Raw genomic sequence first — 14882 nt, forward strand, 5'->3', positions numbered from 1 at the left:
GCTGAATTCCTAGAATATTAAAATGGATGGGGCACCTGGGTGGCTCAGTGGGTTAAGTCTCTGCCTTCAGCTCAGGTCATGATCTCAGGGTCCTGGGATCGAGCCCGCATCGGGCTCTCTGCTCGGTGGGGAGTCTGCATCCTCCCCTTTCTCTGCCTGCCTCTCTGCTTACTTATGATCCCTCTCTCTCTGTCAAATAAATTAAAAAAAAAATCTTAAATAAATAAATAAATAAAGTGGACAAGTTATAAATAGCAGCTATTCATTGGAGATGAGGAAAATTCATTGAGAGCTTCATCAAAGGGAAGGGAAGTCCAATAAGATGAGCTTGACTCAGGAAGAAAAAAAGCCTTTGTAGTCATAGGTGAAAAGGAATTTTGAGTGTAACATTGAGGCTGTTGCACAATTCTTGTAAATTTTTTTTTTTTTCTGTAAGTGTAGGTTCTGGGGATGAAAATATTAAAAGCTGCTTTGTTAGGTTTTTATAAAACATACTGGGGTCTAGGAGGCAATATATTAGAACAGCTCTAACAACCTTGATGTTATAACTGATGCCATCTCTTCTAGAAAGAGCTCCTGAGGTCTTTTTCATGCTGTTGGATTTCATTTCCAGAACTCAAGAAAGAGAGAGTCACAGAATTGTGTCATTACAACCAAAACCAGGAATCTACTGGAGGGCAAGAGGTCAAGTTCATTTCTAATCTTCCCTGGAAGTTTTCCCATCATTATGAGTGACCTCATGGCTGGAAAGTTTGAATTTTACTAAGAGCTATGAACAGACAATGGCTTTAATTAAAGAAAAAGATAGTCAATAATTGTTGGTTTGACGTTTATAAGACAATAATTCTGGTAAAATCATACTACATGAGAGAAATGGAAAGTTCTGTTATGCTATTACCAGAAGCTGAGAATAAAATTAATTTAACTTGAAATAAATCTTCACAAGAGTTATAACAAACATACCGGGCAGCTTCTGAATATCTCTCCAGACATCTAAACACTGTTGCCTGGCGAAGATGATTTCGGAAATAAGCTGGGTTTAAAACAATGCTCCTGTGAGAAGATAAAAGAGATGCCAATGTTACTAGGTTTTTAAAAGTCAATTACCAGAATTGTATAGGAATGAAATAACATGTATTCAATTTTATGTACTATATATTTTAAAAGATACTAATTAATGAGACCATTTTCTTCCTGTAATTGTCAGTTAAGACAAACAAGCATTATTGAAAAACTAATTATGTTTGCATGATAAAAGAATTTGATTATAGCACTGAATATCTTTTATAGATATGACAGTGACAAAAAACGGAATCCAACTTATATTACATATAAGACATGATATTATTTTATTTGCTTATGTTAATAAATCAGGCAAAAATCAGAGGTTACTTATGGTATGTGTACTCATAATGAAGGACAAGTTTATTAGCTATTGAATTTCAATTAAAAGAAAGGAACTGGAATTTGGGTGACATCGTAATTTGCACTCAATAATTAGGTTCTTAGTGAAATGAAAGGAATCTGTACCATTGGTTGAGGACTCTGGTCTTGACCTTGCCACTTTGGGTTAGGCCTTAATCACTTTCATTTCTTCTTTATTTAAAGTACAATGGCTTGGCTTGAGTATAAAATGAGGTATCTACCCTTATTTGTTGATTCTATCATCATCTAAGTTTTAGGGTCTCAATTAATGCCCAGATGAAAAGATGATCATTCCCTACTGGTCTTCTTGCCTGGAGATATACTGGTAGACATTTCCCTTCTTTCATTCATTGAGAGCTAGGCACTATTCAAGGCATTTGATGTAATGAGGTGAACTAGACAGATGTAGTCTATGGCTCATCACTGAATGGGGAGATTATTAATGGAAGTTTGAAATGTAGCTTCTACTAACAGAGTGTATTGTGTTACTGATGTGGGATAGAGAATGTTACAGAACCAACACAGTATTATGAAGCAAACTTTTTGTGAGTCTGTTTTAACAAGTTAATATGAATCACTTGGAATTAGTCCATTATTTAAGTAAGTGTTTTTTTGTCTTTTTTGAGAAGTTCACAGAGCTTTGTGAGAATCAGATGTAAGCTATAAACTTCTGCCCAGAAAAATGCACCCAAACATAATTGCCTAAATTTAGGGAATTCATGTGATCCCTGAAGCCTAGTCATATCCAGATTATAAAACATCCCAACAAAAATAATTCCATTCCCAGAACCATTGTTTATAGAAAGAATAAAGTAGAAAAGCAACATCTATCTGGCCCATGCAGAATCATAGAATTATGTGATGATGAGACGGATTGCTTGAACAACTTGGCTCACTTTAAACACAACTTCACAGAAACCAAAGAGGTTATGGGAACTTTCTAAAATGATACCCAACAAATTAGCTGAAGAAAGGTTTCAAGTTTATTCTGTTTCCTCTCTCTAGCCTCAGTACTTTATATTACACTTATGGCTTTTTACATGATGATTTCTGAATTAAAGGGGCCTAAGTTAGTGATGTTTTATGTTACCCTATGACTAATAATTTGTACAAATGAATACATTAAATCCCCGGAATATACATTATTTCCTTTGGTGATTTCTGATTAAAATGTTGGAAATTTAAAAAAACTATTACATGAGTCCTGTATCAATACTGATTTCACTGCTAATATTTTATATTAATTTAGAAAAAGAGTATGTTTATATGTCTTATCCTTGTAAAAATAATTTTGTAAAAGTAGATCAGAGGGAATAAGAGCAGAGCTCTGTCAAGGGCCTAGGTCTTCTGACTGACAAGAATTTTCTTTCACATTATAGTTAATTCTTCCCTTTAACTTTGTAATCATTCATTCACTTGTGCAATCTTACTAAGTGCCTACAAATGTGATGGGACAAAATCCTTACTGAATGGATGTTTCTAGCCTTGGACATCTCTGGCCATGATGTAGTATTCTGGCATTGCTGAGCTGTTCTCTAAGAATCTTGCTTTGTCAGACAAGTTCTTTCCCCCCCACCCCCCACCCCCCGGACAATTTCTATTGATAAAAATGCAGACTGGGGAGAAGGATGGGGTGTGGTGGAAAAGAGGAGTAGAGGGGGGAAGGTTTAGTAGAAGAGGGAGGATAGAAAGGAACAGTCATCAAAATAGTTTGGGATGTAGGTGAAGGAGAAAATTTTCATGAGTAGTGAGGGTTGATGAGATAAACATGGGAACTGTTTCCGTGTGACTTCTAAAAAGGATAAGTATTTTAAAAAATTGCTTGTAATTACATTTCTGGTGTTGAAGAAATGCAAGTAGAGAACACGAGCTTAGAAATCACTATTGCTAAACCAGAAGAGTTTCTTTTAATCATAATATAATGCTACATGGTACCATGTGAGTCACAAAGTTTTATCTGAGGGACCCCGAGAAGACCTGGACCCAGTCTGCCTTGAGAGGTGGAGGTATAATTATAAAGAAAAAAGTTTAGAAGTTTGAGATGAGATATTATATTTGGCAATTTATTATTTTTGGCTCTCGTAACTATTGCAGAATTTACTGTGTGCTTATATGTCTTGTTAGATATTTGGCAAAGAAATGCTAACGGGGATTATGAAGCCTAGTTTTTACACTTTTAGTAATTTATTTGATGCTTTCTAAAATAACATACCCTTTTAAAGATGTATTTTATGTGCCTACAACTTGTAAAGGAAATGTTGATTTAGCTTTAAAAGTTCTTAATCATTTATCATTTGATGCCATTTGAGGAGCTGTAGGAGGTAGTCTAGGACCAAAATGGACAATCTGATGGGGGCTATAGTGAAAAAAGAAACAAACAAACAAAAACCCCAGCAACCCTACAATTATAATCAGAGAGAGAAGAACTCTGTGCTGATGGGCCTGATTTTATCACAGAGGAAATAACTCTGATTTAGCTATGTTGATAGGGCTTTTGGTAAAAAACAAGATCATGTTAAAGAGAATAGCTAAATTGCAAAACTCATTGAATTTTTGTCAGAAGGATAGAGATAGTGTTAGTAACAGGCCATGATTGCTCATTGAACTGACTAGCACTGAACTGACTAGAATGAGATCATGTAAAATAATAAATATTATAATAGATAAATTCACTTGTCAAATAATTTATTTTTCTCTTAGTGATTGATATGCCATTTCCATTATATGTCAGTTTATATGCACAGTTGGATCCATGGCTGGACTTTGTATCCCATACTTTTAATCCATCTATTTCTATGCAGAACAAATTGTTTTAATTATTGTCACTTTAAAATACATCTGAATTTCTGGAAGAGAAGAACTGCCTAATGCTGTCTTTCCGAAAAAAATTTGTTGTCTGGGATGTTTATTCTTCTTGATGAACTTTATAACCCTCATCCTTTAAAGTTACAGCATTTGGTGGGTTTTCATTATGTTAAAAAAATGCATTAGATTAATTTTAGTTAGACTAGACATTTTTATACCATTGTCTTCCCATCCTGGGATGTGACTTTTCTCTTCTTCATTTAAATATTTTTTCTCCAGTAATTTTTAACCTTCTTTTTCCTTTTTTAAAAACAGAGGTTTCACTAATTTCTTATTAAATCTTAAGTTTTAAAATTTTATGTGAGAATTATACATGAAAATATATATGTGTGAATGTGTATGTATGTATGCATATATATATACTATGTATATATACGTAAACCTATCTATACCTTATATGTGTGTGTGTGTGTGTGTGATCTTACTACTTAAAACATGATCAGCAGCACCTGAGAGTTCATTAGAAATGTAAAATCTTGATTCCCATATCAAGCCTGCTCAATCTGCATTTTAACAAAACCCCCAGGTGAATTGTATGCATCTTAAAGTTTGAAAGCATTGTATATATTCATAGTAAGAATGGGATTTTTCCCATTATTACCTAACTTCTTATTGCTAGCATTTACATATGTCTTTTAAAAACACTTATTTATTTATTTATTTATTTATTTTAATTTTTATTTTCTTTTTAAGATTTTATTTATTTATTTGACAGAGAGATCACAAGTAGGCAGAGAGAGAGGGGAAGCAGGCTCCCCGCTGAGCAGAGACCTCCCCTCCCCCGCCCCCCCCTCCCCCCGATGCAGGGCTTGATCCCAGGACCCTGAGACCATGACCTCAGCTGAAGGCAGAGGTCACTGAGCCACCCAGGTGCTCCCAAAATACTTATTTTTTATAGAACTCCCCTATGACCCAGCAATCACACTACTGGTTATTTACCCTAAAGATACAAATGTAGTGATTTGAAGGGACATGTGCACCTGAATGTTTATACCAGCAATGTCCACAATAACCAAACTATGGAAAAAACCATGTCCATCAACAGATGAATGGTTAAGGAAATGTGGTATATATATACAATGGAATACTATGCAGCCATCAAAAGAAAGAAAATCTTGCCATTTGTAATGATGTGGATGGAACTAGAGAGTATCATGCTAAGTGAAATAAGTTAATCAGAGAAAGACAATTATATGATCTCTCTGATATGAGGAATTTGAGAGGCAGGGCCAGGGGTCACAGGTGGTAGGGAGGGATAAAAATAAAACAAGATGGGATCAGGAGGGATACAAACCATAGGAGACTCTTAATAACACGAAACAAACTGAGGGTTGCTGGGGGGTGGGTGGGGTAGGGATAGGGTGGCTGGGTTATGGACATTGGGGAGGGTATGTACTATGCTATGAAATGTGTAAGCCTGATGGGTCACAGACCTGTATCCCTGGGGCAAATAATACATGATGTGTAAATAAAATATACTTATTTTTATATCCTTTTGACCTAGTATTACAATAATTTAGTTGTTCACATCATTTGCAAATAATGATGGTTGGTACTGCTTTTCAATATTTACATGTTTTTCTTCTCTTACTGCATATGTTACAATATTTTTAAAAGGAATTTAAGTAAGTGAGGTAATCTAGGAATGATTTACTATTTCACTGATAATTGTGATTATGGATTGATATGAGAAACATTATTTTTTTCCAAGAGTTATTATTAGAAATAAATGTTTAATTTTTTCAAATATCCTTTGGATCTATCAACATGATCTTGTGGACTTTGTCTTTTGACTTTTTGTAGGGATGATTTGAATTAATTACTGATTCAAAATAACACTGAAATTAATAAATAAACAATATTAAAGTCAAGGATTAAGACAGTGAATAATAGAAGAAGTATATCCAGGACAAAAAGTGAACAAACATAAAAATAAGGTTGTTCTATTATTATTATTGTTATTATTATTATAATACTGTGGTTTTTATAAAATATTATGTTGTTATTGAGTTGCCAGAAGTTTTGAATTTTTTTGGTCTTTTAACCAAACCAAATGGCTTAGTTTTAGCCATTCCTTTCCCTATTCTTTCTGTCTTTTAGTTCATTCAGTTCTACTTCATTTCTATTTTTGATTTTATATTTTTGTCCTCCTTGGATTTTATTATTTCTCTTTTTATTCTTCACTTAATCTATTTATGTTTTCTTTCTGTATAAAGAAAGCATTTACAGCTATGATTATCTTTTACTGATTTTTCGTTGATTTTGACTATATCCTTAAGAATGATAGAGTATATTTTATTCTCATAATTTTTCCCTTAGTCTTTAATTATATATTTGTATTCCTCTTTGATTGAAAAATTATTTAGGATAGGATTGTTCAATTTCCAAGGGGTAGTTTTTTTTTTATTATAACTCTTATTTTTAATTTCTCATTTTTTTACAAAATAAACAGTATGTTGTGCATTTCTGCTTTTCATATACATTATGAGTATATTTTTATATACATTACGAGTAGATACTAGAGTTAGCAAACTTTTTAATGCCATGTAGAAAAAATAATACATACCTCATTTGTAATGTATTGTTAGTTAGAAATTGTTATAAGGGAACTTAATAAGATTTTTAATGATCTAAATTTAAAACTGCGAAATAGGTACCTGTTTCATTCAGTTTCCTTGGGAGATCTTTTTAGACCTAAATTTTAATAGTAATGATTGTTATTTCAAAATTCAGTTTGTTTTTAAAGGCAATATTGATTTCATGTTCTTTGTTTTCCTCTTTATATTTATTCTCTAATTTTTAGAAAATTAACTTACTTTAATATACTTTTGACAGTTTTGTGAAGCATAAATTACATACAGTAGTATTCACCTTTTTAAAGTATATAGTTTGATACATTTTGACAAGTTTATAACCACACAACAATAAAGATATAGTATACTTCCAACTGCAACAAAAAGTCACAATGGTGATAGGAGTTTCCTATCTATTTCCCCAGAAACGGATATGTTTTGCTTCTATTTCTCCACCAGAAGCCATGGATTTTTGCCTGGACTTTGGGAATGATAATGTTAGCTATCACTCCTTCAGGGGCTTAAACTTTTGGCTTTTATGAGATAAGGGATTGGAAAAGCAATTTCTTGTTTACACAAAGATGCCTAAATCCAGGTCCCTTTACCTTGCTTGGTCAGTAGCAAGGTAAATTAGCATTGATTCATCCTCCTGAATGCCACTCCTTTTCTTTTTCTAGTAAAGTGTTGAAATATTCTTTTAGAAATGGTAGATCTATGGGCGCCTGGGTGGCTCAGTGGGTTAAAGCCTCTGCCTTCAGCTCAGGTCATGATCCCAGGGTCCTGGGATCAAGCCTCACATCAGGCTCTCTGCTCAGCAGGAAGCCTGCTTCCTCCTCTCTCTCTCTGCCTGCCTCTCTGCCTACTTGTGATCCCTGTCTGTCAAATAAATAAAATCTTAAAAAAAAAAAAAAAAAGAAATGGTAGATCTAGAGATTTCCAAAAATATGGATTATTTTAATTTCACCAAATAAGATATTCTTGTGGATAAGATGATGCCATTTATGCTGGATAATGGCATCATTCAGTAGATTTTAACGAGCTAGACAACTGGTCAATAATAATGAAGTATGGTCTGTGTTATTATGAAAGAAGGAATTTAATGCCTTGTCCTTAGCCTTTTTTGTGGACAATATTTCCATTAGTGACCAAGATTAAGTGATTGTAAGGATGTCTATAAAATTTTCAGATGGCATAAATTTTATCTAACAAGGAACAAATATCACTGATGACAGAAGGAAAATTCAAGATGATCTGGACTGGTTAAAAATAAAAATCTTATGTTATAGACTTAAGAAGTCAGTTTACAAAGACAATCATAGTTTGAGAGTGACCACATGGAAAAAGTCTGAATATTTTAACTAATCACAAGCACAATGTAACACTATGACAGAAATATAAAAACTGTCCATAAATCTTACGTTAAATCAATCAAATGCATTCTGTCCAAATAATAAATGATATTTTCACTAAATTGTGCCTTAGCCATATAATCTATTGAATTCATCTATAGTTCCAAGCATCTGTGAGAATACTCACCATACTGTAGTGTGTCTTGAGTATCTAGTGGGTTGGGAAAACATAGTGCATGAAGATATGGAACAAAAATGCTATGTCTAGAGAGTTAAATAAGATTAGTGGAGACTAAGTAAGTACTTTCCAAATACAAAGACCTGCCATGTGGAAAATAGAATAATTATTCTATGCAATACCAGGTGAAGCCAGGCAAAACTCAGTATCATGAAGTTATTAATAGTTCAGTTCACACAAGGAGGGAGCAATGATGCAATAGGTTTTGAGAAGAGTTTTCCTTTTACTGGAATCATTTAAGTGATATTTAGAATGCCATCTGTCAAGATGTACAGAAGAAAGTCTTGAATGAGTAGGAGATTAGGCTAAATGACTTCCAAGTATATGCACAAAAATCCTTATAATATTTGCCAAGCACCATGAAGGGTCTGAGTTTTCCCCCAGTTGTAAGCTTACAAGTTAGCCTAACATGGTTTCATGGATGATCACAGAATACACGAACCTCCAAAGCCAGAAACAAAGGACAGTTTCTTACAGCAATAGCAGTAGCCAGTCTCTAATCTCTTGTAGTACTGATTCTTTGAGCCACGATTCCCAGATGGCAATGCAAAGAGAACCAGGAGACATTTTCACATGCAGTAGATTGCATTTTAAGAGAGGAATCCTGAGCTTAGAGGACATAAATCTTTTATAATAGGCTATAAGCATGCCTGTCCTTAACTCTAAAGGAAGACACTATTGCCATCCTTTAAGGCTGTGAGCAGATCTGCCTTTTCTTCCATGGCTGTTTACCACCCAAGCACCTTTGAAAAGATAATCCAGAGCAAAGCCTAGTCAGTACCTTGTTCACAAGACATGCAAAAATGTGGGAGGCCCATGGAAAACTGTCTTCCTACATAGATAACTTTTATTCAGATATTCAGGCACTATTTGTTTATATTCCTTCTATTAACAAATAAAGGGCTCATAACAAGGTACAAATAGTTAAAATGTCAGAGGAAAATGACAGGATAGCTAATATTGAAGAGTGAGTGACTACATTGTTACTTATTTATATTCTGTTCTAGGAAGAGTTTAAAATAGCTTATAGAATACATATGAGGTTAAATTAAAGTAAAAATAACTCAGGGAACAAAAGGAAAAAATAGATAAATTAAGCTATAAGAAAATCAAAAACTTCTGTGCATCAAAGGACACTATCAAAAGAGTGAAAAGGCAACAAATGGAACGGCAGAAAATATTTGCAAATCATATACCTTATAAGGGGTTAATTTCCAGAAAATAAAAGGAGTTCCTACAACTCAACAATGAAAAAAAACAAAGAACCCAAGTTAAGGATGAGCAAAAGACTTGAATAGACATTTCTCCAAAGATATACACATGGCTAATAAGCATATGAAAAGATGCTCAACATTACTAATCATTAAGGAAATGCAAATCAAACCCACAATGACAAACCACCTTACACTCATTAGAATAGCTACTATCAAGAAACCAGAAAATAGGGGTGCCTGGGTGGCTCAGTCAGTCAGGCATCTGCCTTCAGCTTAGGGTCCTGGGATAGAGTCCTGATTCAGGCTCCCTGCTCAATGGGGAGCCTGTTTCTCCCTCTGCCTCTGCCCTTCCCCCTGCTTGTGCTCTCTCTCTGTCAAATAACTAAGTAAAATCTAAAGAAAAAACATTAAAAACAAACAAACCAGAAAATAGTTAAGTGTTGATGAGGATGTAGAGAATTAGAACACTTGTGCATCGTTTGTCAGAATATGAAATGGTACAGCTACTATGGAAAACAGTATGGTAGTTCTCCAAGAAATTCAAAATAGAATTATAATACGATCCAGCAACTCCACTTCTGTGTATATACCCCAAATAATTGAAAGCAGGATTTCAAAGATGTACTCCCACATTCACAGGAATATTATTTAAAATAGCCAAAATGTGGAAGCAACCCGTGTCCATCGACAGATGAGTGGATATTCATGATGTAGTATGTACATACAGTGGAATACTATTCAGCCTGAAGAAGAAAGGGAATTCTCACACATGCTCCAACATGGGTGAACCATCAGGATATTACGCTAAGTTAAATGAGCCAATCACAAAAAGGCAAGTATTTATATGAGGTACCTAGGGTAGATAAATTCAGAGAGAGAGAAAGTAGAATGATGGTTGCCAGGGGCTGAGGTGAGAGGGAAATACAAAGTTGCTGTTTAATAGAAGATTAGTTTTGTAAGATGAAAACAGGGCTGGAGATAGACTGTATAGCAAGGTGAATGTACGTAGTGTACACTTCAAGAATGTGTAAGATGGCAAATTTTATGTTACATGTGTTTTAGCACAACTAAAAATAAAACAAAAACAAAGCTTAAAATGGAAAGCAATATTAAAAATAAAGATGCTAAGATGAAGCCTGGATGAAGTCACTATACAAAGTATTTCATAAGATCTTACAAGTTTGATTGGGACATAAGATCTTACAAGTTTGATTGGGACTATATCTTGTTCTTTTTTTTTTTTTCTTGGTTTGCTGGTGGCTAATGGAAAGAGGGATGTATAGTTTGTTTTAAATAAGCCATTTGCTCAATTCAAATATTTTATAGTTTAATCAGAAAGATCACTTTATTCAAGATTACCCTATAATGTAACAATCTGTGGCCTCAGTAACAGATTTACTGTAAGAGATCTATATGGTTGCTTCTTAGAGCTTCTTTCAACATGGCTGTTATCTTAAAACCAAATCTCAACCTAGTAACCTAAGTTCCAGAGTAGATGGAATGGGACTATAAAGAGCATGTATGCAATTGTATTGTCACTATGTAAGGATTCAGTGAAATCTTAGTGATTAGGTCTTATTTGGTCACTTGGTTCACTACAGAAGATACATCAAAAAGTAATGATGTACCACATGCTGATTAATTGAATTTGAATTTAAAAAAAATGAAGAAACAGCATTTTACAAAAAAATTTTTAAATTTAAAAAAAAATAATGAAAAACAAAAATAAAGTATAACAGTCCATAATTTATTTAGAAGAATTGAGAAGTCCATGACTTCATTTTAAATATTTCACATTGACAAGCAAGTTAGGACAATAGAATGACCCAGTTTAACAGTATGTGGGAGAAATGAACTACTTTATGAAGATTAGAGCATAAAATCAGAATTAAAGGCATTGGTTTTTGAAATAAGAAAATTATAGTAGAAAAGCACTTAGCTCTGCCGAAAAAAAAAAAAAAAAAAGAGTAGCAACGTATTTTCTGCAAAAGCATGAAAGTAAAATCTAACTCTTTAGGAAAACAACAAGAAATCATTCTTAAATTATTTCTTGAAATCCCAGCATGTACATGCACAACAGAAAACAAGCTTAGAGAAGACAAACAGGACTAACTCAAACATTATCCCTGATGTTTTGCAGCTCCAATTACCACTAATTATATGTGGAAAATATTAAATTACTCAAATGAGCAACACTTTATTTCTTGACGTAATCAAAAGTCAGTGGGATAAATGTTTGAAAATTTTGCAATATTGTCACAGTATTGAAAAATAAATAGTCAGAAGGGAAATATTATATTGTCTATTATTAATTATAGGATTAATAATAAACATACATTAAAGAATGATGAGGATCTATGTTTAAGTATGAGATTTCCTCATTTAGAAAAATAGAATGAAGAGGAAGGATGCAAATAATAAATTTGATAGGTCTTTAATATCAAGAAATAGGAACATTTAAAAGGAGGCCTCCTAAGGCTTTTAGCCTTCCATATTCTTCAACATAAATATCACTGGTTAACATGCAACAAATAATCATCAAAAATAAGTATGACATCCTAGTAGATCTTTACAAATGTGCAACAATATGTCTTTTTGAGCAAGGGGAACATTTATTTTTCTTTACATTCCTTTTATGTTTTAACTCTGTATTCATTGAAGACCTCTCTATAATGGAAAGTAATGCTCACCAATATTATTTATCTTTATATATACACACTTAGAAAATTTCTGACACATAATGGACACTCAATGAACATTTATGGATTAAAATGTTACTGAGTGACTGAACAAATTTTCCTCAGGAGACACAAGAGAACCTAATCTTATCTAAGATCCACCAATGAGATCTACATCTATTATGAACTGAACATACCAAGGGCCCTCTCTATTGCCTTTTGCACTTATATCCCAGTTGGACATCAGATTTACACTCCTACCTGTATGCAGATGTGATCAGTAATGAAAGGCAGTTTATGTACTTAAAGGATATAAAGATCAAGACAGATAAGTAGGCCCTTTGGAGAAAAATTTCAATACAGCATTATTTTTCACAATTTTACACCCGAAGAAAAAACTCCACATTTTTGTAGACTCTAATTGTGTCTTGCTTTTTTTTTTTTTTCTCCACCTGTCAAATGCTTGGATAGAGTAAGCATGAAATGGTTTCCCATTTATTTTTCATCTACATTGTAATCCAAAAAGACTATCTAGTAAAGGCTGTTAGTAAATCACTTGGTCAGCTCTCCCAACAAAACTGTCTTTGAGTAATACAGTACATCAACCTATCTTTTGACATTTTCATTTTTTGTTCTTGACATTTTCTCTTAAAAAAATAATACAGTGTTGGCCCTATTATCTTTTCTTTAAGGTCTGTAAACCAAATACTGGCTATCAACTTTTTTGTAGAAAAGCTATCAAGATTCAGAGACAAAGATGTAGATGTAAGGCTCTATTCATCTGTCTATGTAGTATTGAGGGGGAGGAGGGTGGAGCAGTGGTGTTGGTGGGTTAAGAACAGCATGACAAATATCACATGTATTTTTCTATTCTCTGTGTAGCTGGGGTGGGATGCATTTTAGAATGATTACTTTGAAAAGTACAATTAATAAATTCTCCTCTGTTCTAACCTATCAGAAATTACTTATGATTCATTCAGCAACAATTATTGAGTATAAACCATGTTTCACACATTGAACATGTTCTAAAGAAAAGAGCCTGAAGGGTAACTACATACTTAAACTAAGATTTTGAGTAGCCCTATTGTATGGAAATAGATGTCTGCCTGCATTTTATTATTATTTTTTTAATGCTGTCTTCAACTGGCAATTACGTAAGGATCCTTAAAATGAACTTAAATAAATTATAGTGGCTTCTGTAGTTTCACTGGATAATGAAATGGGGTGTGTATTTCTTTTAGAATTTGATAATTAAGAGGGATTTTTTGATAGCAGAATCAAAGCCATTTGCATTTTATCAAATATTAATGTTGCTCATACTAACATCATGATTTCTTGGTCTGAAGACTAATAAATGACATCCAGATAACAATATTTTACCTATTATAAAGCCCCCTGTAGCTCCCACATCAAAGGAGAAATATTACTGCAACACTTTATGAAATAATTGGACTTTTGACAATTGCTGATGATTTCCCTTTGATGAATTAAGAAAATCAGTGAGATCATACCACAATGGGCACTGTATTTATGTATAAAGTGTCCATTCTGCCTAAATCCTTAGATTAAAGCCAAAATTTGAATTGGATATGGACTTTGATTATGGGAAAAGCTCCCAATGTTGGATTCAATGTTTAGTTAAAGGCCAAATTACCATTATTGAAAGTGACTCCAATTAAGGACATCTACTAATTACTAATGGTTTCTCTTTGAAATACAAAGGGATTTTCTAATGTGTTTATTACTTCTTTCTTTATTGACAAATCTCCACTTTTTATAACCTATTCTCTTTGACTCAAAGTGTAGAGTTGCATTCTGTTGTGACTTGTACCAAATAAAGTGTCATAGCATATTACTTTGGAAAGGATAAATTTTCCAGATATTTTTAAAAGTACTGCCTTTTCTGTGAATATAATGGCAACAGCATGTATCATGCTCCTTTTGTTTAAAAAAGTTATGTTAGATACCAAGGAACTAAGCCCAAAATGAAAGTTTAAGCCCAATTGTGAAAAATTATATAGATACTCATATAACCAACAATAAATGAGTTGAACTTGAAACAGTTAATTGGGGGATGTATACCAAAAAAGGTAGAAAAACAAAAGCCTTGGGGCAAAGGGTCTTCAATGACAGGAAAATGTAAAACTTAGAAAGAAGTCAGGAAGAAATGAGTTTTGAGCTGCATGTTAAAATGGTTACATTTAGGGAAAAAAGGCAGAAAATTCAAATTGGAGGAGTGTCCCCCCAAATGACTGGGTGATAGAGGATATCAAAAACTGCCATGTAAATTTGCTTGACTAAAGTAATAAATTGACTATGGAGAAAGGCAGAAGCCCATTAAGGATTTGTTCATTAGTTAAAGGATTTTTAATTTTATGGAAGAAATTAACAATGCTTCACAGATTACTAAACAAGCACATGATGAAAACATGTTTTAAGAAGACAATCACTGCAACTATTCTGAAGAAAGATACAAAAGCTGGGAAAAAGTGTGCTATGAACTAACGCAGTGATTCTCAAAATGAGGCCTGTAAATTCCC

The 14882-nt window shown here is 33.3% G+C and overlaps 1 protein-coding gene across 3 annotated transcripts in view; it reads right to left on the reverse strand.

Moving 5' to 3' along the window:
• Positions 1-14882, reverse strand: part of SPATA16 (spermatogenesis associated 16) — a 221512-nt gene that overhangs the window by 103829 nt on the left and 102801 nt on the right. For all 3 annotated transcript variants that reach the window (XM_032842387.1, XM_032842388.1, XM_032842389.1), the window contains one exon: positions 964-1053. In XM_032842387.1, the coding sequence (XP_032698278.1) occupies positions 964-1053 (90 nt within the window). The remainder of the gene's footprint in view (positions 1-963; positions 1054-14882) is intronic.

The sequence above is a fragment of the Lontra canadensis genome, unplaced genomic scaffold (genome assembly GCF_010015895.1).
Source record: "Lontra canadensis isolate GAN:19392208 unplaced genomic scaffold, GSC_riverotter_1.0 scaffold129, whole genome shotgun sequence".
Taxonomy (NCBI): Eukaryota; Metazoa; Chordata; class Mammalia; order Carnivora; family Mustelidae; genus Lontra; species Lontra canadensis.